This window comes from Alosa pseudoharengus, unplaced genomic scaffold (assembly GCF_046254945.1).
Source record: "Alosa pseudoharengus isolate Yale_2024_CS ecotype anadromous, Long Island Sound unplaced genomic scaffold, YU_APseudo_1.1 YU_APseudo_1.1_scf_12, whole genome shotgun sequence".
Taxonomy (NCBI): Eukaryota; Metazoa; Chordata; class Actinopteri; order Clupeiformes; family Clupeidae; genus Alosa; species Alosa pseudoharengus.
Window position 1 is genome coordinate 29,368,251 of NW_027468587.1, and position 25,617 is coordinate 29,393,867.

General features: G+C 43.9%; 1 protein-coding gene across 2 annotated transcripts in view; it reads right to left on the reverse strand.

Moving 5' to 3' along the window:
• gramd1a (GRAM domain containing 1A) overlaps window positions 1-25,617 on the reverse strand; it is a 44,989-nt gene that overhangs the window by 9,652 nt on the left and 9,720 nt on the right. For both annotated transcript variants that reach the window (XM_076280706.1, XM_076280705.1), the window contains exons 2-13: window positions 22,320-22,530; window positions 20,890-20,910; window positions 20,330-20,414; window positions 19,831-19,934; window positions 19,448-19,543; window positions 14,986-15,066; window positions 14,442-14,560; window positions 13,637-13,949; window positions 9,381-9,531; window positions 6,349-6,495; window positions 4,919-5,040; window positions 806-948 (exon numbers count right to left, since the gene is read on the reverse strand). In XM_076280706.1, coding sequence (XP_076136821.1) covers window positions 806-948; window positions 4,919-5,040; window positions 6,349-6,495; window positions 9,381-9,531; window positions 13,637-13,949; window positions 14,442-14,560; window positions 14,986-15,066; window positions 19,448-19,543; window positions 19,831-19,934; window positions 20,330-20,414; window positions 20,890-20,910; window positions 22,320-22,530 — 1,593 coding nt within the window. The remainder of the gene's footprint in view (window positions 1-805; window positions 949-4,918; window positions 5,041-6,348; window positions 6,496-9,380; window positions 9,532-13,636; window positions 13,950-14,441; window positions 14,561-14,985; window positions 15,067-19,447; window positions 19,544-19,830; window positions 19,935-20,329; window positions 20,415-20,889; window positions 20,911-22,319; window positions 22,531-25,617) is intronic.

Genomic DNA, 25,617 nt, shown 5'->3' on the forward strand with positions numbered 1-25,617 from the left:
GGGCTGCTTGACTTAATCACATATTGTGTGCGCTTTTACATAAGAGGCCTGCCAAGTCATGGTTTATAACATTACCTGACCTTTGAGGGTAAACAGTGAAGGCACTCAAGCCGGAGAGGATAATATTGATAGTTTGACTGGGGGGCTACACCGGGCATGTAACTGAAGTGTTCCGTTTGCGACGCGTAAAAACAATTTCAGAAGACTGGTCTATTCTTTTTCTGGTGCAGCCAGCTCCATGGATCACAGTGGAAGCTAATTGTTGCTACAGACGCATCCCAAACGGAACGCTTCAGTCATGGGCCCGGTGCAGCCCCCTGTTAGTCCTGTTACTTCATCCAGTCAGTCAGGTCTTCTGCTAGACACTGTGTGGTTACACTTTACTTGAAGGTATCTACATAACAGTGACATGACACTGTCATGAACGTATCATAAACATTATAAACAAGTCATAAAGTTTATAACATAACGCTTCTGTCATTAAGTGTCATTCGTTTTTTGTCATGACAAGTTAGGGTTAGAGTTCATGTGTCATGACAGTGTCATGTTTTCATGACAGTGTCATGTCACTCTTATGTAGATACCTTCAAGTAAAGTGTTACCCACTGTGCTAATACTGCCTGGCTGGCTTATTAGAGGTATTTATCTTGGCAGGACAACACTGGTGCAAATATGAATGTCAAATCTATGACAATTTATGCATAATCACATGTAAATGACTAACTGTAACTGCATAGCTTTACGTCATAAGTGTAAAGTGTAGATCCAGAGCAGATTCAGGTGCATCTTGTTCCTGTGGGCTTACCGTAGCCTGCTCTTGTGCTTGTTGACAGAGGTGAGGCAGTAGCGGTGTACAGTGTAAAAGTAGTCCTGGTATGGGATGCCCGAGGTGATGACCTCCGAGTCCACCACATAGCACTCACCCCTCGCACTGCTCTTGTGGAGAGTCTGGGGGCAGGAGAGGACACACAACCAGGTTAACACATACTGAATACACACAATGCACATGCTAAACACACTTTGTGCACACACATACGTCAACATACACACTGTGAATGCTGAACACACACATACACAGACAATGACACACACACACACACACACACACACACACACACACACACACACACACACACACACACACACTTTCATTACAGGAACTAGTAGTTTTACGGGATCACGGCCATTTGTGCGTGTCTCCACTGTCGGAACCAGACGTTAGCCTACAGCCTTGAGTACACTGAATGAACAAACTAATGTCAGCTAATAAGCTTTAACTAATCAGGATTCCAATGGTAAATGAATTTATCAAGTAGATAGATAGATAGATAGATAGATAGATAGATACTTTATTGATCCCCAGGGGAAATTCAATGTCTCAGTAGCATACAGACAACACACACACATTCACTAACAGCAGAAAAAGTAATTAAAAGTATATAATATAAGAACACAACTAAGCAATGAGGACAGTAGAAGATAAAGAATATACTAAATATACTAAAATACAAATTGTACTAACACTTAATCTAAATCAATTCTAAAAACAGTATCCACATAGTGGTGATTAATAAATCAAGAGGCACTTGCAATGACTGAGGCAGGGACTGAGCCTGTGATTCTCTGTGCATAGTAAGGTAAGGTAAGGTGCTCTGTGTGAGTGAGTGTCATGGTGATAGTGCAATGGTGATAGTGGTCATGGTGATAGTGCAAATGAGTAAGTCCAACAGTGCAAGAATAAGTCTATATATCTATATATATAACTATTTTAAGAAAAGCTATAAGTGTGGCCACAGTTCGGCTGTGGCATGGAGGGAGGGGTTATGCATATGTGCTAATGTGCTAATATAGCACGCAAACATTGAGGCAAAAAGACAGTGGTAAAAAGTGGCTAGAGAGTATCCAAACATGGAGGGGGTGAAGAGGCAGACAGACTATGCAGAGAAGTCTCTCTCTCCTCTTCCCTTAACCCTTAGAACCCGATTGACGCAAAGTGCGTCAAAAAACACACCCTTTCTTCTCTGTTACATTGCTCCGGAATGGTTCATCGCAGCGAGATGAAACCTTTATTGCACGACAGAGCAGAAGTGGGGCTTTCCAACGAGACTACACACTTGTCTGTACGATCAAGTATGAAAATTAAAAAAAATCATGAAATTAAATCAAATTGCATCATATTTACAGTCTATACTTCTCTGCGTTCACCTGCACACACATTACTCTAGTTTGAATTACTCGCGAACCCGTGATCGCATCGATATGGCAAGCATATCAGATGAAAGAGGGGGCACAGGGCTATCCATTGGTACCATGTTTATCGATCCTTCTGGCTTATAAAACCAGACGAAGTGACTGCAAAATAATAACGTCATGTACACAAACCAACGCTGCACACTCATTACTCTCGTATGAATTACTCGCGGACCCGTGATCGCATAGATATGCCACGCATGTCAGATGAAAGAGGAGACTCAGAGCTATCATTTGATACCAAGTACATCCTTCTGGGTTATAAAACAGACGAAGTGACAGCAAAATAATAACTTCATATAGCTGGACTTACCCCACGTTTTTGTCTGTTCTTGTGGCAAAGCATGTTTATAATCCAATGCTATCATGTGTTTCTCTATGGCAAAGCATGTTCATATTCCGGTTTTGAGATCCTAGCAAATTCCTGCATGGCATCCAATTCAAGGCTCACATTGCATCCCAATTTGTTCAACAAATAAACACCTTTTTTGCCTTTACTTTGTTCATGGCAATGCAGTAAAGAGTTGAGAATTATTATGACTGCATACACACAGGCACGCAGGCTAACATGCAACCTCGGGTCAAGTCAGGTCAGATCAGTTCGTGTCACAGATATGGAGCGCAGAAAGGTCATTTTTCATCACTAAATAAAAAATGGCATTTATTTCCGTAAATCACACAGCAAATATTTCTGTAAATTGCTCAGCCCCAGAGTATCCCTCCAACATGGCGATTATATTGCCCGATTCAGGACAGTCTGCCCTGCACACAAATGAAATGCACGTAGAGCTGTGAGCTTGCTGTGGTGAGATACATGTCGAAATATAAGAATTTTTATAATACACTTTTTATATTTTAATTCTTTAAAAATCAAAATAAAATCAATGCTAGTATTAATACATGAAATGATGGCAGATCTGAATAGCCTAAACTCTCCTGAAAAAAACAATATATAATATATGTGTGTGGCACTTACAATGACCAGAATAAATCCTTATGAATAAAGGTAGTGAAAATGCCCTAAAAACAGCTTAGGGTTCTAAGGGTTAAGTGAAGCATTGAACAGTTCAATGGCCCTGGGGACAAATTACTTCCTCAGTCTGTCTGTTGTACAAGGCAGTGAGCGAAGTCTCCAGTTGATCAGGCTCTTCTGCTTAACAATAGTGCTGTGGAGTGGGTGACACTCATTGTCCAAGATGTTGATTAGTTTGTTCAGGGTCCTTTTGTCAGATATTGAAGTGATGCACTCCAGTTCAGCTCCTACTACAGAGCCAGCTTTCCTTACCAGCCTGTCATTTCGCCCCGCATCCTTCTTCTTTGTGCTTCCTCCCCAACATACCACTGCATAGAAGAGGACGCTGGCAACAACAGACTGGTAGAACATCCTGAGGAGCTTGCTGCACACATTGAAGGACCGCAGCCTCCTCAGGAAGTACAGCCTGCTCTGCCCTTTCTTGTAGAGTGCATCAGTGTTGGCTGACCAGTCCAGTTTATTGTCCAGGTGGAGACCCAGATACTTGTAGGTGCTTACCACCTCCACATTGACCCCATCAATGGGGACTGGTAGCAGAGTGGGCTTAGACCTGCGGAAATCCACCACCATCTCCTTGGTCTTTGAAGTGTTGAGTTGAAGATGATTGAGTTTGCACCATTGCACAAAGTCCTCCACCAGGCTCCTGTACTCCTCCTCCTGTCCGTTCCTGATACACCCCACAATTGCAGTATTGTCAGAAGTAATTACAAATCAAACCAACATAATGCAACACTTAATTTGGAACCACTATTCATAGGTAGCCTATGCTTATTGACCTCAAATCACTCTATTTGAAGGTATTTGTGCGCAAATACGTAAATTTGTGTGCAAAGGCTGCAGGTCCTGTAAGTCCTGTAAGCAGTGGAGACACAACAGCTGAAAGGGCTGAATAGCGGATGTTTCTGTACCTGCCCTCTTTACCTGGATAGTAGGCCGAATACCGGACATGTAATGGACATGAGCCTACACACACACACACACACACACACACACACTCACTCACAAGCACACACACTTATTCACACCCAGAATCATCCAGAACAACCAGAATCCTTTTGTCAGCTCAAGTTGACTGAACCATCCACACACATCAACATCAACAGAAAAAAACACAAACATGTTTACCCACATCCACACCCACCCAGGATTTACAACCCTAAAGCCAACACAAACTTACACCAACAAACAGCTAGGAGGTTTAAATCTGCAAACACACACACCAAGAGCATCATCACCCACGTCTGTCCACAGTCCACACAAATAGAACTCACACTAGCACAAACACACCGTTTTCACACAGAGGCAGCAACGGAAATCAGCAGACTGCTGTCACAGCTGATACCTCACACATACAGGGCACCTAAAGTACTAGTGCACCTCAACACTTATGTAATACATACGCACAGAGGAAGAGCGCGAGAGAGAGAAAGAGAGAGAGAGAGCGTAAAAGAAAGACAAGGAAAAAAGAAAGAGTAAACATGACATTAGATTCAGAGAGGAGTACAAACAGGGTTGGTGATGGGGAGAGATGTGGAAAAATTGGAAAAAGAAAAATGGAAAAAGAGAAAGAAAGAAAAAAGAAAGAGAGAGAGAAAGAGTGAGAGAGAACAAGGTGTGGAGGAGCTGAGGACTGACCTGCGTCTCCACCACAGGTGCGGTTTTGGGGCCCAGTGGGTTGTTGATGGCGATGGTGTAGCTCAGCACGCGGGTGGAGGTCCCAGCAGTAGCATCCTGCTGCCAGTCACGCACATTCAGATCTGACCACAGGGGGGGGCGAGACAAGGCAGGGGTCAGGACAGCAATAATGCAACGCTGTGTGAATTTGTCTTTAAGTGAGATGAAGGAGAGGTTTGAATGCATCTTATGACAGACTGTTTCTGCCAATTACTAATCTAAAAAAAACAAAAAAAAACCTGACAAAGCCATGACGCCTTGGAGTACTGATCACGTCCACTCATTCACACCGTCAGACCTCGCTGGCCTCTAATCTGATCATTTTATTGACCTCACTCCAAATGGAAATATAAAATAGGACAGCAGCATTAGACCTATAAACTGTAATGACACTATTGGAAATGATGAGTCAATGACGCCAAGACAACGATGGACCCCTGCCAGCGTGACACACCCACAGCTGAAGCCGATGTGTTGCAGCAGGCCCTGCCGTTACACACTCCCTTCATTCCACTGCAGTTCCAAGAGGTAAAGAGAGGCACCACATTTCAATAGATCACTGTGGTCTGTGTTTCGGTGTAGGTCAACGGCACCTTATAAGGGAATTAGCGGAGTTTAACAAGCTTTTGTCTCCTTAACAAGCTTGTTTCGCTATCTGCGCTGGACTGGAAGCAAGCGGAACTAAACCAAGGTGAAGAACTAAAAGCGAATGAATGTGTCATTTAGCAGTTTCTCACTGAACCGAATCCATGTCACACCCTGTTGCGGAAATAAAACTATAACCTAGCCTCGGATCTTGCCTGGTTCCTCTTTGCCTTGCCTAGTTTCTGGCATGTCTGCTGTGAAATGCCACAGGTCTAGCTTTTATCTGCTGGGGACAACTTTGTTAGCACCAATGGATCAGAAAGAGAGGTGGCAACATGAGGTGACATTGGGGTGGAAAACTAACACTGTGCTGGTTCTTTGGTACAAAGCTGAATGGAGACTGTGTGTTTGTGTGTGTGTGTGTGTGTGTGTGTGTGTGTGTGTGTGTGTGCATGTGTGTGTGTGTGTTTGTTTTTTTTGTGTGTGTGTGTGTGCGTGTGGCCTAGACATTCATTCATTTCTTTTGTACAATATGGGCTGGGATTTGGTGCTGTTTGGCTAGCCCTGGACAATATTGAAACTGCGTTGGCATTTTCATCAATATGTCAATCCATGCTTGTGCCTACACTGCTTTGTTCGTTTGCTTGCATACATGTGAGTGTGTGTGTCTGTGTGTGTGTGTGTGTGTGTGTGTGTGTGTGTGTGTGTGTGTGTGTGTGTGTGTGTGTGTGTGTGTGTGTGTGTGTGTGTGTGCGTGTGTGTGTGTGTGTGTGTGTGTGTGTGTGTGTGTGTGTGCACAGCCTCACCTGTGAAGTGGCGCTGGGAGAAGAGGTGCTGGATGAAGTGTGTGTCTCCGGAGAAGAGCAGGTCATGCAGCTTGTCCACACTCATGTGCACCACTGTGTTGATGTGCAGCCGGCCGGCCAGGTCAGCGCAGAGCGCCTCCACCTCACCTGAAGAGACCACAGACCATTCTCCTTCACACACAACCATCCAGTTCACTATTATAGTATTATTATCACTATACACTACTGTCCAGATCATTATTACACAGACTACTGCTCTTCAAATAGCTTGTTAATCTAAGATGAATTTTAAATTTCCTACAAAGTGGGAGATACACATATACTAATAAATACACCCATGTTGTACATACAATAGACAGAAGGACAAAAGGATACAGTACAGAAAGCATTATTGAACAATTATAATAAGCGTAGGGTTCTAAAAATAGCTGAACGATTCTACAACCCCGCAACACGAACAACCCCGTGCTGCCAGTGCCACACATGATGTTCTGTGACCCTACACACTGTTTCAACAGAAGAAAGAAATGCAACTATGGTAGCAGACTCCTCGGCAGGAAATGGCCTCAGGCTAGTTGCTGTGAATACGAAAACCACATGAAACATTTGCATGAAGGTGATGAAACGGAGGGGTTGCTGAATAAGTAACTGACTCAGGATCGTTACCAAGAATAGTCTGTACCAACGACTGATCACCACAAGTTTCTCTCTACATCTGCAAACTGACCTGGACAGCAGTGTTGAGCTATACTGTACAGTAACACTTTTAATATTTATTATGGCACCTTATTATAAAGTGTTACCGATGATTCTTGCTGTGACTGAAGTAAGTGTCTTCTTGTAGCCACTTCTTTGCATAAACATACACAAACATTTTCATACTAGGGCTGTCAATCGATTAAAATAAAATAATCGAATTAATTACATACTCTGTAATTAATTAATCTAAATTAATCGCATATGTAATTTTTGCTGTGAAAGTATTTTAAATGTTTAAATTCAAATAAATCATTGAATAATCAGCATTAGTGACATTAAAGTTCAAAAACTCTTTTATTATTATTTTAATAATGGCCATAATAATCTATGATATGACCTAATATTCTGAGGAAATAAATTCAAAAGTGCTTCGGGAAGAAGTTGTTTTTCACAAACAAGGTATTTCAGGCCACAGATATAACCTAGGGTACACAATGAAAATAAATTAACACTTCCCTCAATGTCACTACACTATTTCTTTGCATTGATGTGCGACTTTAGAGTTGATGAACTCCGGTGATATGCAAATTCCTTGCTGCAGACATTGCAGAGGACTTTATTTTAATCAACACTTTATTTTTATCAACACCATCAGGCCGTTTAAAATTAATTGTTCCAATCAATGATCTAGTCAGCACATTTTCTTCTCTCTCCTTCATTTTAGTCTAATGATTATTGACTACAACGGCTCAGGGTCAAAGGTCATACGGAATCGATTAATCTGCGTTATTTTTTTAATCAGTTATTTTTTTTCAGTTATTTTTTCTCAAATGAATTAATCGAAATTAATCAGTTATTTTGACAGCCCTAATTCATACACTTCTATTCTTCATTTCAGACCCCTCAACAGTGTTTTTATTTACTCCCACTAGGTCTGCAGAGACAGCTGATCTGCTCCTGCCACATCACTGGAGACCCCTGGACCCCTTACATAGATTACTTCCAACGTGCCTCTGCACCGTCAAAAACTCGATCCGGCTTAGCTAGCTCTACAACAACGACCACCTTATTTACCTGTGCCACACATACAGTCACTTCCGCCCTGGCAACAGTGCAGACGGCCTGCTGGTCACCACAGCACCAGGAGCGCAGGGGTCACGGGGGTCACTGCATCCCGACACCACTACCAAGAGGCCACTCACCCTGAGAGCATTCACCTGACACACTGTTTTCCTAACAACACTCAGCAAAGAGCTGGTCACAACAGACACTAACATGTAGCTTTTCCACAGACAAACACACACACACACACACACACACACTTACTGCCTTGTACTGTTAACTTCACTTTTACCTTTAGGGCTATGTCTGCCTCTTCTGTGTCCACAGGCTCACTCCATCACACACACACACAGCTCCACAATCAACTTATTCTCCTCAGGCATTACAATTACTGAGATGGCCTATTCATTCCTATAGCATCTCATAAAAACAACACCTTCATGACATCCAACGTATTAAACAGACACCTTCACAGCTATTTCCATTTGCCTCAGGTACTAGAAAGACAGATGATTTCCTAAGTCAAACTGGGAGGCATTTGAAGCCTACAGTACTTAAGCTAGAGGCAAAGTTGTGGCTCTTTGAAGTCTACCAAAGCCATTGGCAAACCGCAGGTTTCATTATGTAACTACATTAGCTTAGCAGCATACAAGTAAAGCTGTCTGGTTGTGTGAAAAGAAGGCTGCCACTGCATTCCGAACAGAATGGGCCCCTTTGGAGAAGTCCGACCTCAGTTGCTGTGTTGCACGAGTGTCTGTCAGTCATTCATCTCAGTGTGTCTGCGGAGGGAGGGGGAGCAGCTGACCCCCCTCCGGGTGACAGCTGTGTTCACAGAACATATGAACACCATGTGTGACGCCGAGGGGAGAGAGGGACAGAGAGACCCAGCCATCGCTTCACAGGGCTCAGCAGATCGGCTCAGGGAGAACACCGACAAAAAACCAAACCCAGAGAGTTTCGTCCGACCCAAATCTCAGATAGGTCAGTGAAAGGGTAGGACGAAGATCATAACATTACAGAGATGACTGGCAGCTGAATGAGGAATGACAGTACTGAGTTCAGGTACATGCAGGGGCAACTGGATACAAGCCAGAGCTCTGGGGTCACATTCAGCAAATGTTATAAACATTCAAATATTATGCGTTTTTTTTCCTGACACACACTACCTAGGAAGGACATTTGAATGTGGGTGTTACACGTACACTCTAGATCCCACTCTAATGTCCTGCCATGAACGCACTCTACTGTCCAAACCAGCGGTGTCCACTTACTCTCTTCCTGTGTGTCTGAGGAGTTGCTGGGGTCTGTGGGAAGCTCGTCGTCATTGGTGATGTCCAGCGAGGACAGGTTGTGAGGAGTTGGAGGAGGTGCGAGATTATTGGTTGACTCAGACAGCGTCTCCCCACCACACTCCTCCAGATTCTAGAGCGAGAGAGAGAGGGAGGGAGAAACAGGAAGTACAGGGAGGGAGAGGGAGAGAAAGAAGGGAAGAAAGAAAAAAAGAAAGAAAGAAAGGGTGAACAAGAAAAGGAAGAGGGAGGGAAGAAATGGATGGAGAAACAGGAAAGATAAGGAAGGACAGAGAGAGAGGGAGAGAGATAGAGAGAGGGAGGGGGAGAGAGAGAGAGAGAGAGAAAGAGAGGGAGAGAGAAAGACAGTGAGTCATATTGCAGTTGTGCTGCAGTCACATTCCAGTCAGCACACACATGAGAGTGCGCTGGAAGGCCACAGTGCTATCAGAGGACCAGACACAGCCAGGCTCATGTGCATTTTTATTGAGTCAGTAACAGCATTCTGGCCAATCTGATCGCCCCGTCCTGATGCTCTATTGCTGTCACATTCCAGTAATCTCATTAGGCCTTTTCACACAGAGATCACGCTAAATTTGCGGGAAGAGGGGACGTCTTTTTGCCGTCTTTTTGTGTCTGGAAAGCGAGGTGAAAATTTGCTGGCTTGCTGATCTGTTCACATGATGCGGCATTTTGGGGAGCCAGGACGTGCATCAGGGGGCGTGTGACGTGCATCAGGGGGCGTGTAGAGTGATAGTCGTAGGCCTTATGTGCGTGGGCCTTTAGATACAGCATGTGTGTGATTTCAAAAACCATGGCGGGAGAACCGACTACTTTGGTTAGCTTGCATTTGCTTTGCTGTTGAGAATTTAGAGAATAGAGAATAGAGAATTTGAAGAGAAGAGTTGCCCCTTGCCTTGGCCGTACTGTGCGTACAATTTATTCATGAAAATGTTCAATATTACAACAATAAAAATAGCTTGTGTACTGTCTTAATTGAAACATGCTTCACGCACAAATGATAGCCTAGGGCAAAGAGAATGGACATCTCAACATAAGGACACATTAGAAGATGATGATTAGTGTAAACTTTGTCACACGACGTGATAAGCAGTTCTTTAAAAACGAAACGTTCCATTCAGTCATAAATCATTCAAGCGTAGGCCTAGTGCTCGTCATGAAAAGAAAACAGCAGTGAGATTATTAGGCATTGCATCCTGTCACTCAACATCGCAGTTCGGGTTGATAAGATTCAGTTAATGCGAGTATGGATCTCTCAAAGTTTGGGACGACCCAACAGCAGTGTAGGCAAAGCAAATCCTAATTGTTAGGTTACCATAGCTGTCTTTTCTCTAGGCCTGGGCCTATCGGAAATCGCAACATAAGCACATTGGTTTCTTTTTTCTTTTCTTTCTTGTTCGCATGTGAGCCAGAGCCGATATGGCCAGAACTGCTGCTCTGTAAAGGTATTTCTGTCCCACCCAAATTTGCTGAACTACTTGCGAAGTAGCCTATTCATCACAGATATCACATGTATCACACGAAAGAGCTTTTTCTCAGCCTTTAAACGATGTTAGTAGTTAGTTAGTTAGTTTGTGGTAAAAGGTTCGCGAGAAAAGTAACTTTAATTTAATCATATTTTTTTGCGCCCGTCTCCCTACCCATTCATCTTGGTGGAATACTTCGCAAACTTTCCCTCAACACATGACAAACCATATATCAGAATAAACAGCAGACCTTACCGAACATAAAGGTGTAAAGCATTCCCCTGCACAGTTAGCCATTCCAGAGTAATCCGGTTTTAAATTTGCAGCAATGTCTTTATGCATGTCTCCAACTTTGCGGTTCCTAATGTGTTTAAATTGTTCAATAAGTCTACATGATTTTATAACAGGCCAAATACAAAATAAATGTTACAAATATCGCCTAGATATCTGTAAGCATTACAATCAGAGGATATACATATAGGGCAGACAGACGCTCATGAGTTCATGCTTTGTTTTATCGCTGGATTTTAAGATAGCCTATTATGGCAACTGATTGCATTCCAAGCTACAGTCAACTCTAGCAGGCATTGAATGACTGGAGACTTTGTGAATTTATAGATTGACATAATGTGCTGTCTCTGCGATTGCTGCTTTTGATCAGTTAGATTTATTTGCAATCTCCTGTGGTGGGCTGGACATAGCATTGAAATGCCCGGCCCAGATTCCCCTTTCCGCCTTGACCCATTCACACTGGTGGCGGAACGAAAAAACTCGGCAAAATGTCTAGGGGGCTTGGTAGTAAATTTGGCAAAACACTTTGTCCCACCGTTCCGCCTCGGTCTATGTGAAAGGGACAGTCGTTCCGCGATTCTGGTACATAAAATCGCGGCGATTTTGCCAGTGTGACAGGGCCTATTGACACACCATGACACATGGCAGGACTCCAACACGGGCTAACAAGGACAAATGCAAAGCCGGACAGTAGAGTCGGACTTTGAGTGTGTGTCCGGTGTGTGTGTGTGTGTGTGTGTGTGTGTGTGTGTATGTGAGAGAGAGAGAGTGTGAGTGTATGTGTGTGTGTGTGTGTGTGTGTGTGTGTCAGTGTGTGCGTGTGTGCATGTGTGTGTGGGTGTGTGTGTGTGTGTGTGTGTGTGTGTGTGTGTGTGTGTGTGTGTGTGTGCACGCGACTGCGCGTGTGTGTGTGTGGGTGGGTGAGTGTGAGTGTGTGTGTGTGTGTGTGTGTGTCTCTTCTGTGAGCCTGTGGACACAGAAGAGGCAGACATAGCCCTGATGAAGGTGAAGTTAAAAGTACAAGGCAGTAAGCTCCAGGAGGGCACATGTGTGTGTGTGTGTGTGTGTGTGTGTGTGAGTGAGAGAGAGAGAGTGTGTGGGCCCTATCTTAACAATCTGACACAGAAGTAGGGATGTAACGATTACCGGTATAATGATAAACCGTGATAAAAATGTTGACGATAACAATTACCGTTTTCTTTTGAAATATCATGATTATCACTCTTGATTACCACGGTGTGGAAACCGTGTGTTTAATCCTTCCCAGCTTCATCCGAGCCTGCTTTTGACATACAGTAGGCCTGGTACAATGAAACAAAACTGGTACCCTACTGATTCTGTTGTCTAATTGATGGTTTTAACTGCGATTCGGATTAGGCTACACCTGATTTTAAAAGGCGGAACATTTTCACCGCAAACTGTGCACTGTATCATTTAGCCACTCTGCGTCTTTTTATGTTCGCATCCACATTAAATCCATTCCACTCACGTTATCAGGAGAACACAATAGCCTAAAGTTTTATTTTGAACACTTACTTTGATCTCACTCAGGGTAGGAATTTCACGGCGGCCACAACGGCCATGGCTGTGATGCCCCTTTGAAAATCAGAGGTTTACAGGCCACTGTGGCCTTGGTGCCCCCTTCTTTCAATATTCTGTTTTGCGTCCTACTACTGTAATAGTGATTTTTATTTAGCCTATGGCCTGTCAAAATAATCTTAGCATTCACAGCGCAAATTAATTTAGTCTTTTACGCAGTGGAGAAAGTGACAGCGCAAGAAAGAAAGTGCGTCCAAATCAGTTGTTCTTCTCAGTTGAACTACTAACTAACTAACTAACTAACTAACAACACTGAATGTAGCCTCTGACTGGTGCCCAGACTTGTAATCAGAATATTGAGATTCAGGAAGATGATCCAGTGCAAGATGAGCAATGTGTAAGTTGCTCACACACAATACCCCCCCATCTCACACCAACCTTTTGACAATTTTCTTGAGAATTTGAATCATCAGTTTCTTGAGAACTTTAACCATTAGTTTCTTGAATCACAGTTATGTGGTTCCCTGCAACATTGCTCAAAACATTGCCTCATGTATCATCCATATCTAGTATGCCCATTTGCGTTTATATAACCCCATTTTAAAAACCAATTACAGTAAAAGGGTCATGATCACCTGATCAACAGCTTTACGCAGTGCAACTGAACAAATCGGGTGATGAGTGATTGTGTACTGTATGCTTACATTCAAAATGGCCATGTGTCAGGTTGGGCTGATTCGTAGGACACTGGACTAGACAGGTCTGTTTGTGTGTGTGTGTATGTGCGTGTATGTGTGTGTGTGTGTGTGGTGTGGTGTGTGTCTGTGTGTGTGTGTGTGTGTGTGGTGTGTGTGTGTGTGTGTGTGTGTGTGTGTGTGTGTGTGTGTGTGTGTGTGTGTGTGTACGTGTGTCTAAACTCACTGCGGATGTGGAGGCAGACGCGCCCCCTGTGAAGGTGGGGGGTGTAGTGGAGGGCAGTGAGCTCTGGGAGCTGGGGGGGCTGGGCTCCGGCGCCTCGCTGAAGCTGCCCCTGGCACCAGGCCGGCCGCCGGCGGCAGGCACATCCACGGGCAGCCCCGAGGACAAGGACGGTGAGGACCCTGACGCAGGAGGACTGCTCGGGGGCAGGGCAGAGGCAGAGGCAGAGGCAGGCAGGGGGGGGGAAGCCAGTGGAGAGATGGGGACCGCCGCTAAATCCAGCAGGTCAGATACAGATACGGACTCCTCAACTGGCCTAGAGAGGGGGAAAGAGACCGAGAACGGAAGAAAGACAAAGAGAAAGAGATGAGAGAATCAGAAAGAGAAATGAGAGAGGCGAGGGGTAGGTGAGGGAAAGGCAGGCATAGAACAGAGATAGATAGAGAAACAGACACAGAGACAGACAGACCAAGACAGAGACACAGACAGACAGAGGGGAGGGAAGTAGAAACAAATAGGAAGTTTAGTGGCAGTTATAAATAAAGGAAATGTGGTCAGAGACATGAGAACTCAGCAAAGGACAGACTGAACTACTAAAGAAGGAAACCAAAACAAGGCCAATGACCATACATAACATGAATGTAAAAGACTTTCATAAAAAAATCCAAAACTTCCCCATCAGACCAGCAAAGGGACTTCCATCAACACATAGTGAGTAAATAAACACCTCACGGTTTCATAAACAACACAACGCATGACTCGCCCTGCACCAAAGAGCATCTGATCAGTCAGACCACAGACCACTCACAGCATGCCGTTGATGTGCTCAGCCGTGGGGGATACGTAGTCGTCATCCTCACTGGTCAGGCCCAGCTCTGTGCCATAGCACTGATGTACTATGTGCCACATCTCCTTGGGAGAGAGCGTCTGAGGGGAGTTGAGGAGAGGAGAGAGGAGGAGAGGAGAGAGGAAAGAAGGAGAGGAGAGAGTATGGAAGAGAGGTAGGTCAAGGACAGAGAGTAGGACAAATGATGGAAAGGTAAAGGGAAGGGTAGATGTAAGATTGAAAAATAGAGAGAACGTGGAAAGGAGGAATACAGGGAATATGATCATATTATACACATCATATATTAGATTATGCATATTATCATATATATTCTACTATTATCATGCTAGTTATACAAAACAGAAATGGTGGGAAGTCTACTGTAGGTAAACTCTGCAGTGTAGTGCAATGCAGAATGATGAAGAATTTAACAGAGAAAGAGGAAAGACGCTAAACAAAGCTAGGCAGAAATCTGTAATGGTGTCTGTGGTGTACGACAGTACAGAAAGAGAGAAAAGACCAGCACCTTGTCCATCAGCGCATTCTGCCACAGCCTGAAGATCATCATGTAGCTCCGATCCCTCGCCCCAAACGATGTGAGGAAGTGCTGGGAAGGGACAGACAGGTCAGTCCTATTAACGTCCATCATGCCACCTGCTTACATCCATCATGCTTCAATGACCTTCACTCTATGTACCTTCAGTGTATGTCTCAATGGGTGATCTTTCAGGGTTCCCATTCTATCTTAAACATTACAATCCAAGGACTTTTCAATGACCTTTTCACGCAAATCCAAGGACCCAACGAGGCATGTTTTGAGACACGGATCAAGGTCAATTTCATCAACGTGACAATTTGATAAGTGATTCCATGGTGATAAAACTGGCACTACTACTACATTCTTGCCCGATTTTTTATTCATGATGGTGAGTAACTTGTGAGGCCTCCACTGACCAAGCCAAGTCAGGTGGGCAAACTGACCAAAAGCCGAGTCAGGTGGGCAAACTGACGAGGCCACTAGCCCTTGTGAGAGAGCACTCGTAACATGAACTGCCCGCACCCTGCGGTTGGCACCAGAATGAGTTTTACAGTGACGAGGCAAATAACAGGAGCCTTAAGCAGTGACGAGGCAAATAACAGGAGCCTTAAACAATGACGAGGCAAATAACAGGAGCCTTAAGCAGTGACGAGGCAAATAACAGGAGCCTTAATCAGTGACAAGGAAAGTAACAGGAGCCTTAAAGCTACCTTGTGTAAGAACTTCTCCCATCTAGCGGTGAAATTCTATATGACAACCAACTGAATATTACTTTCTAGCCCCTCCCATTCCGAGCGCATTTTAACTCCTACGGTGGCCGTTTCATGCCAAAGTTAACATTGCTTCCAGTACTACGACTTCGTCCGGTGTTCCTTACAGTTATAAGGTTACTTTAGAAAACAATTACACATTGCATTTAGTTATATAGCCAGTAAACATGTTGGGTATGACCTCTATGTAAAGTGAATAGCCTAGTTTTACGTTTTCATTATTTTGGTAGGCTACTATTTCATTGCTAGCATCAGCTATCAGGTTCCCAAACGAATGCATGCTAATGTTATAGTACAGTAGATTCAGTGCTATCGTTATTCTGTATGTGCGAGATTAATAGTGTAAAGGCAATGTTTACAGCGTAGCCTACTATTTTTCTCAGTGAGCAGAGTCAGAGATCAGTCGATGCAACGGAGGTGCAAGGGAAAGGTAAAGGAAGAGGGAAAGGTAAAGAAAAGCCAAGAGCCGGTAGCAGAGGATCGATGAGACCTCCTAGGCAAAGAAAAAGTAAGACTCCAAAAGATGACGAGGAGAGACTGGAAGAACTTCAAAGACAAAGGAGAGAAGCAACGGAGGTTTGTGTTTTTAATATATTTCTCTGAACAGTATCAATGTCAATGACACCGAAATTAGCTCGGAAGCTGCACCAGGCACGTTCGTTTGCGTTGCGTCTGCTGCAGAAAAAAAATAGACCATTCATCTAAAATTGATTTTACGCGTTGTGAACGGAACGCTTCAGTCACGCGCTTGGTGTAGCTTCCCTGCCTGTTTGTATCTCAATTGTTTGTAGCAATTTCTAGCTGTTGCCAGTCAACTGCATGATGAGAGTTGTCTCCCAGTGAAATCACGACACATAATTACGTTATGGTCTATAGAAAATGTTACACAACATTTTCACCTTTTCATTGTCCATACACATACATAGTATTCATCATTTTGTGTGAACACTTGAAAAATGACACAGAGTAGGCTACTATTACTACTACTCTGCTAACAATCTAACTTTGCTACCTAAACAAGCCTATCTGATCTTATTTCTTGTGTCTTATTTCTTCAGACTTGTGGATGGAATGAGCCTGCAAGAGCACAGGAACCTCACCACACAGTTGCTATAGTGAGGCAGCCAGGTCTGGTGTTTGATGCATCAGTGCAGACATGTCGTCCCCCCACCTGTGCCAGGGATGCCTTGGTGTAGTTGTACACACTGCAGAGACATGCCAATCGATCAGAAGAGAAAATGCTGTGGACAAAACCCTGCCACCTGTGTGAGCCTTCTGCCTCACTACACACAGCACTGCCTAGATGAAGGTTTTCTCCAGATTCACAGGCAGTACATCACAGACATCACAGCATTAGGCCATGTAAGAGAGCCAGGTGATGACAATAGAGTTCAGATATGCTACCTACAGACATTTCATTTTCTGGCAGCATGGGTCTCTAGGACAGGGTAATAGAAGAGTGATCCCAAGCTGTGTGTGTAGGATAAGGGATAAATTCCCTGACCCTCAGGGACATCTCTGGAATTTATTTCACCTTCCTATAATGTTGTAATGTTGTGTTATTGTAAATAGTTTTGTATTAGTGTTCTTGTACTGCCTGTTCCTTTTAAAACTGTATTTAATTTATTTTACACCGGTACATCGCTATATTTTGCTTTCATGAAAATAAAAACTTTTAGAATTGATAAGAGACTGTTCATGCTGTACCTCATACATTACATCCACAAACTTATAATTAAAAAAGGAGTTGTGGTAATTTACCATTTTGAAACACCAAATGACAGTAACATGGTCAACAATGTTATTTGCAATATATTTATTTACAGAAATTAACAAATTATGGTATTTACACATGAACCCTTCCTTTTTGTATGGTGCCTTTGAAGCAACATGGGCCATCATTCTAAATTTGCAGTCTCCTGGAAAGCTGATCCTGTGGAAGACATGCAGTGTCGTTAGACATACACGCCATTTTATATAGTTCAACATATTGTTACTAATCTGTATAGTGCTATTTTGCCTAGACTGAGTTACAGGCAAGGTTACAATGAAGGCATGCACGTGCATCACATAACAAGACCATTGAATTTCGTCCACATCCTCCTCCACGATGCTCATGTCATGTAGGCTTTGTAAAAAATATATATAAATGCTTATATCATGAAAATATACAATAGAGAATGTCATCGGGTATAGACATTATGAGCATTGATGGGTTACCTCTGTTCAAGGTTCTCAATTTCAGGGGCTTCTGCAATTGCGCCAAGATGCTCATCTGAAATGAATAAGCAGAGCGTTTCACAACATATAACAGTACATAAAATGGTAAACACCAAGATATTAAAAATATACTTTCAGTTATTATCAAACAACAATCACATAGAATCAACAATTGTTTTCATGCAGTGAAAAACGTTCAGACAATTTAGTAGGCTACGTCTACAATTAATAAGACTACAGGACAGGCCTCAGGATGTGAACGTCACCCTTGGAATTGGCTACACTAGCATTATCAGATTAGGATATAATATTTAGGCTACAAAGCAAAAGCAATGAAAAATAACTACAATTTAGTGCCCTTTGCCTGTGATCCGTCATAGCAGATTTATGTTACAATCCTTTTTCATCGACGCGAGGAAAAGTATCCCAGACGTCATTCTAGCGTTATGGACAACCATGCTATACTAAGCCAAGCAACTATAAAACTTCGAATTTACACCATAGACTGTATGTTTACACGAATAGGCCAAATTACCTGTCGAGGAGAAAGCAGGCAATTTCGGCGTCCCTTTTAAAATCCTTGCTCCTCACGAGCTCTTTCCATCTTAGAAAAGCCACTCCAATATTGACTTTGGTCTGTTGTTTTTCCGGTCGCGTTGGCGTTTTAATTCTCTTTTTCGCTTCCTTGGCGACTCCTTTTCATGTCCTCGAGAATAGTTGTAATCCTCCATTTTCAACAGACTTTCAAATCTGCCGGCAGTCGCGAGTAGACTGATCATGCAATGAGTGTTGCCTACAAGCGCGAAAGGCGGAGCTGAATTTCCAGGAATGTCCCTAGTTGGCGAATGTATTTCAAAGATGGAGGAGCAACATGGATTCAGCCATTTGCGCGACTCGCGCGTATGTATTTGGAATAGCAGATTCTACACTTACGAGAATACTTTGATTAGTAAGTGGAAATAATTACACATGAATGAGCACATATTTTTGAAAGAACAAATGGGTTTTTGCTAAGAATTAACTCAAAAAAGTACACAATGTAGCTTTAAGTGGGTTTCGAGGGCTTCTCCCCTGAGAAAATATTTTAGATTTTGTAGGCTAATGCTGTTTTCATACAATTTCAGGGGGAAAGAGATCATTCTGTTTGCATATCAAAAAACACAATCCTGCTATGCTTAGCCCATCATGCACCAATAAGGGCTCCATTACAGTGCTATAACAAGGGCTCCCACATTGAACCAGGATTGAGGACTGAGCTAGGATGGGACAAAATACGCACTGAGATGAACATAGCAGCAATCTGGATGAGGGGCTAGAATGCCATTCGAATGTCCCAGGGGACAATATAGATTTAATCATGTGCAGGGGACGATATAGATTTGATCATGTGCAGGGGACAATATACATTTGATCATGTGCAAGGGACAATATAGATTTGATAATGTTCAGGTCAGCCTCACCTTCTCGTGTTCAGTGCTGATCTGAATGGCGTTGGGGATGAGCTTGGCCGTTTTCTCCTTCGTCAGGGTGGTCACGTCTTTCAGCAGGATGGTGATCTGATTGGATGGAATAGGGAAAAGGCTAGTAAACCAAAGTGCAAATAACAAACAATGTTTTTGCAGCACAATTTTTTCAACTGGACAATTATTTATTTTAAAACTGGAAAATGAATTATTTTTTAAAAAATGAAAATTTCAAGATCCAAGATCACAAATAACTTGCCTTCATTGTCAACTGTCTGTGTCTACATGTACAAATGTGTCTCAGGTGTATGTGTGTGTGTGTGTGAGTGTGTGTGTGTGTGTGTTTGTGTGTGGTAATGCATTTCTATTTGTAGACTCACAGTGGTTTCCCATCTGAAGATGTTACTATAGAAACAGAGCCAGTTCTCTGACAAGTAGAGACGACCCTGCAGCAGAATGTCCTTTTGCAATGCGCAGGAGTAATCTGGGGACAAATCACAGGAGAGAGAGAATGAGAGAGAGAGGGAGAGGGAGAGAGAGAGAGAGAACGAAAGAGAGAGATAGAGAGAGAAAAAGAGAGCGAGAGAGAGAGAGAGAGAGAGAGAAAGGGAGAGAGACCACAGGAGGAAATGTTGATCTTGTGCATGATGCACCGTGAACAACATGAGGACATCGTGTGACTCACTACTCAAGCTGAGACTTCACAGCAGGCCCGTGGCTACTTCACAGCAGGCCCGTGGCTACTTTACATAACGGCCAGGTGAAAAGCCTCACCTGGGTGCAGGCCTGCATGACTGAGCCCCAGCTCTAGTTTCTTCTGGAGTCCGAGGCGACTTTCTGTGCTACTTTCTTTCTTTACCTGCCAGGGGAGTCACTCACCGACAATGAGGCGCTCTGTGTCAGGCAGCTTTTTGAAGATTTTCCGGAAATCTTCATTCCTTTGCTTATATGTGGGGCTCAGTACCTAAGAAAAAAAAATAAATCACCAAGCGCAGGTTAACCATTTGTGTGCGTGTGTGTGTCTGTATGTTTGTATGAGCCTTTGGATGTTTATGCATGTGTATGTGATTGTGTGTGTGTGTGTGTGTGTGTGTGTGTGTGTGTGTGAGTGTGTGTGAGTGTGTGTGAGTGTGTGTGTGTGTGAGTGTGGGTGTGTGTGTGTGAGAGTGTGGTTGTGTGTGCGTGTGTATGTGTGTGTGTGTGTTCTAAATGTACGGTTCAAAAAGTCAGTCCGCAAACCCCAAGAGTGGGGTAAACTGCTGGGGAGGAGCAGTATTCTGCAGGCTACAGTGAGGAGGTGATCTCGGTGGTATTGGTGCTTCAGCACAAGCTCAGCGCTGATCAGAGTGCGCTTCCCACTGTGGCTCACAGAAACACAGCCCATCAGCAGAACCCAGAGCACTCAGCCATGAACCCCTGCCAAACGCACACATACTCACATTGTACCAGCTCTGCATTTTCTGCAAGAGAGAACAAACAGAGCGTAAAGTCAGAGGAGCACCAGGGCGGCCTTTTCTCATTTCCCCCTAAAAACAGCTCTTCTCCTCAGAGGCTGCGCTGCGACATATACACGCATTCCACACACAAACACAGGCTCGTCCATACCAAGAGCTATAAATATAAAGACAACAGTACAGCTATGAACGTGCCCACAGAACAACGATAAGGAAAGGCTCTCCGGAATATTCTTCAGGTTTATTAATGTGATTTAGAACATTTGATGGATTGAAATTGGCTGTCAGATTTCTTCTATTATTTTCAAAATCACTCTGAAAAAGATCCCCGATGATAACCCCCATGATTTCTTCATGTCGTTGTCATTATAGCATGTAGTGAGGACCTTGATGTTTTAATCAACTTTAGTGGTACTTAAAACCATAGTTTTTAACGTTATGGTTATAGTTATAATTCTTGGTGTGGAAAGGCCTTCAGAAGTGGGTCCCTGCGCTAATATAATGACTGTTGATGGATAAGCCTTGTGCTTCCCATGACACATAAAGACCTTGAGCCCTGTTGCCAGAGTCCTTGAGATCCTCGTCACTGCAACAACCTTCACACACACAAACATAACCCCCACCACCATGGTACTTATCTCTTTATCCATCTCTCTGCTCAACTCCCATCCACACTCTACTAACCTTCACACACACAAACACACACAGACACACACAAACACACACACACCCATACACAAACACACACACACACACACACACAAACAGACACACATACACAAACACACACATACACACACACACACACACACACACACACACACACACACACACACACAAACACAAACACACACCTGTCTTCACCTTTACATTAGTCTGGCTGATAAAATGTCTACCTAGTGCACTCCTATTCTATCCAGGAGGCCCACAACAGCCTAGTCTGGTAATGTATATGCAGGGGGATACGTGACGTGAGAAGCTGTATACCTTAACATAACAGTCTGAAGGCTGCACTTTGAAGTCGTGGACTTGTAATGTTTTGATAACAAGCGCCACAAAAGGCTGTGCACACAGTGGTTTTCTCGGAGATCCAACCCCTCCCCAATCTTAGCGTGTCCCTGCTCGGAGATCCAACCCCTCCCCAATCTTAGCGTGTCCCTGCTCGGAGATCCAACCCCTCTCCAATCTTAGCGTGTCCCTGCATTCTTAGCATTGTCCTTCAATCCTGGCCTTCAGGATGTGTTTGGGCTGGTTTTGACATTGCCTTCCTATCAGTGATTTTATCCTCTCAACCATTTAGCCTACAGTGCACTATGACCAGACCTATGTATGTTAACATATGTATAATAACACATAAAGTACATATCACTGTGGGGCTGCATAAGACCAAGCACTGCTGCTGGTGATCCTCTTACCTTAGTATTGCGGGAGAAATGTCGGGAGGACGTGGAGAGAGGGTAGGAGGAGTTGGAGGACGCCGACGGGGTGGGGGGCTGCGGGCTGTCGGCCCCCCCGCCGCCCCCCCTTTCTGTGGAACCCTCACCCTCACTGGCACGCCCCCCCAACACGCGCCTGCGCAGGGAGGGGGAGCTGCCCGGGGTGCTGCGTGGAGAGTTACTGGCCGTACTGCAGAAAGCCAAGCCGGGGGGAAGAGAGAACACATTAGTGCCCACAGGAAGAGGAACTAGATCAACTTTACCGTGTCATTGATTCTCTTAGCCTATTTCTATTTCTTAGCCTATTTCTCAAAGTATGGTACGTCTATAATTACAAACATCGACTTGAAGGTGCAATATGTAAGACCTAGGGGGGTCTAGCCTATTAGCAGAAATGAAATATATTACTCATAATTACGCTCTATGAGTAGGGAGTGGGTCGTCTTCTACAGAGCTGTATATAGACAGATTTTGGCCAACTAGGGAATCGAATGGGTGCCATGTAGGATACCAATATATCTGTAAGGGCCTTTTACATATTGACAAACATTGTGGACAACATTTATATGCGTTATAATAACTCTCTCTATATACGGCTCTGGTTTTCCACGGAGTTCACCAGAGCAGCACACCTGAGGAACAAACCACAACCCTGGCACAACAGAATCTGCGTTTGAATGGCAGCTGATGGCCACCGTAGCTTCTCCCTGGGCTTGGGATGGGTGCGGTATTCAGCTGGCTGCAATCCGCCTCACCAGTAACGATGCCAGTGGAGCCACTAAATCCTACATACTGCACTAAGCGTTCAGGCCTTGGTTTTGCATTATGAAGAGACTGCAGTTATCAAAAATGAATTATCTTTGCTGGCACACCATGGGATTTCAAGAACTGAGACTGTTAATGAGAGCAACAAGCTGACAATTTCTGTCAAAGAAAAGAGGAAAGGCTATGTTTGTGTTTCAGAAGAGTCAGCCTCTGTATGCTACAATAAAACATGGACGGAAACAAAAGTCATCAAGGTTGCTCCAGCGCATGTTTTTCAGGGGCTGACTCTCCATATCAGCAGAATCCTGGCAAACAGTCCTTGAAATAAATCTTGCCGTCTGAGACATGGAGAAATGCAGAAAACCAGCAGGACTGGGGCACTGAGGCACGAGCGCCGGGCATGGCCTGGTGAAGATGGTTCTGTTTATATCACAAGAAGCGTTGCCATGGCTGCATACCTTTCGAAAGTTAAAGTGAAAGGAGAGGGTAATCCTGGGTAGGCTTCAGTGACTCCGGTTAGCATACAGCCCAGATGATCAATGTGTACCATGTCTGACACAAAACTCTCAGATTTGAAATAAATCACTTAACACGCAGTTGTTTTCCGTTACACTAAAATACTATGAAGTTGCAGATGAAAGTTCAAGGTGTGGGTTACAAATTTACAATGAGAGAGAGAGGGTCTTTAATGCTACAAATCAATGTGTTCAATCAATGAGTTAATGTTAATGTTGGATGATGTTGCAGCATTGTTCTGCCAGTTTCAGTTTCATAAAACAGGACCCCATTCCCTTTCAAGTGTATTTAATAATTCTGACAAAGGCAATATGATCAATTTAATACCACAAACATGGACTTTCTGGGGAACTACACCAGGGTGCACAATAGAAGAATGAAATAAAATAACTTTTAAGAGTCCATTTACAGAATGGGTTTAACAACTGACTCAAGACAGTGTACACCAAACAGGCTACTCAAAACCCGAAATTCCACTCAAACTAACCCAGCATAACCTGCACACACACAAATTCTGTAGCAGCAGCCTTGCATCCACTTACTTTTCATCCACACACCCCATTCCCTTCAGATGCTATTTTCTCTCTTGCACACTCTAACTATTTCTTTTTTCTCCCTATTCTCTCTTTCTTTTCAGACTCCCCATTCCTCGCTCTCGCCACTAAAACAGCCCTTTCTGCCAAAATCCGCTCAGAGCCAGCCCGATTCTCATGTTGTCCCGGCGACTAGGCGGGGAGAGCTGAAGGACCGTGTCTGTATCTCCAAGGTAACCAAGTCAGACCATGATAAAGCCCTCCTTGACAAGTAGGCTAGGCCAGTCGGAGAGCGAAAATCTCTACAATCAATGAATGTGTAGACTCGCAAGAATATGGTTTAATCTACAAACCTTATCAGAGCTCCTAACCTCAGAACCGATAGTTCTGATCTAGGCCTACTGTCAAATCACTAATCACTGCCGATAGTTCTGATCTAGGCCTACTGTCAAATCACTAATCACTGCCGATAGTTCTGATCTAGGCCTACTGTCAAATCACTCATCTCTCGTTCTCGAAAAATCACCCTGGATAAGGCAGTACATATAGCCTACGCTCATCATGGTGGACCTTGCGAGACAGACCAGTGTAATCGCGCGCGTGCTCGTCACAATCTGTGTCAGTGTCTGTGAATGTCCGTGTGTGTGCACACAAACTAAATCCTGCCTCACTGGCAAATCCCTCCGCTCGCTTTTCGATTTTGGTTTCAGAGCGGCAAGTGTATCTTCCGCGATATCAGCTGCAATATGCATGTGATAGCCTAAAGAGTACAGAACCCAATACAGCCAACACGCACGCAACTGGCCCGGTGAGAAACAAACCAGACATGTAAGGCCGACTCAGAGCAAAGCTTCATGGTTAACAGTCAAGTAGTGCGAGTAAAAGTAAACATAGCCTGCCGACAGCCCAACATAACCAAAAGCGTAGCCTACGTATCCTGCTGACTAGGCTCGTTTATTTGGCTAGGGATAACGATGCGATCTTGCATAGTGCACTGGTAATGTTTTTTTTTTCTTTCAAATGCACAATAAAGGTCCCTCCCTGCTATCAAACAGCACTAGCGTGTTGCTAAAACAGGCAAGTTAAAGGGCACTCCATGTCAACAGGGAGATGAATGAAATAACTGTAGCCTACAATCGACTTCATCGGACCATAACTGATCAATACGCGAGGCATACGGCAGACTTCGTTTTTGTTACTTACTCGAACATGTCATGAGGTTTTTCCGAAATAACACCCACGCCGATAAACGCTGCGAATATGGCACGATGGATAACAGTAACAGCGCTACGCCGATAAAACGGAGTGGTCAGATGGCCGCTTAGCCTGGGCTGCAAGCGCATTCACTTCCCTACGGTCCGTGTCCTTCATCCGCGGCTGCTCTCAGTTCCACGATCTTGGCGAATATCCCACCAAAACCATCATCCTCCAAAACGAGGTGCACCTAACCTAGGTTCTTTTTT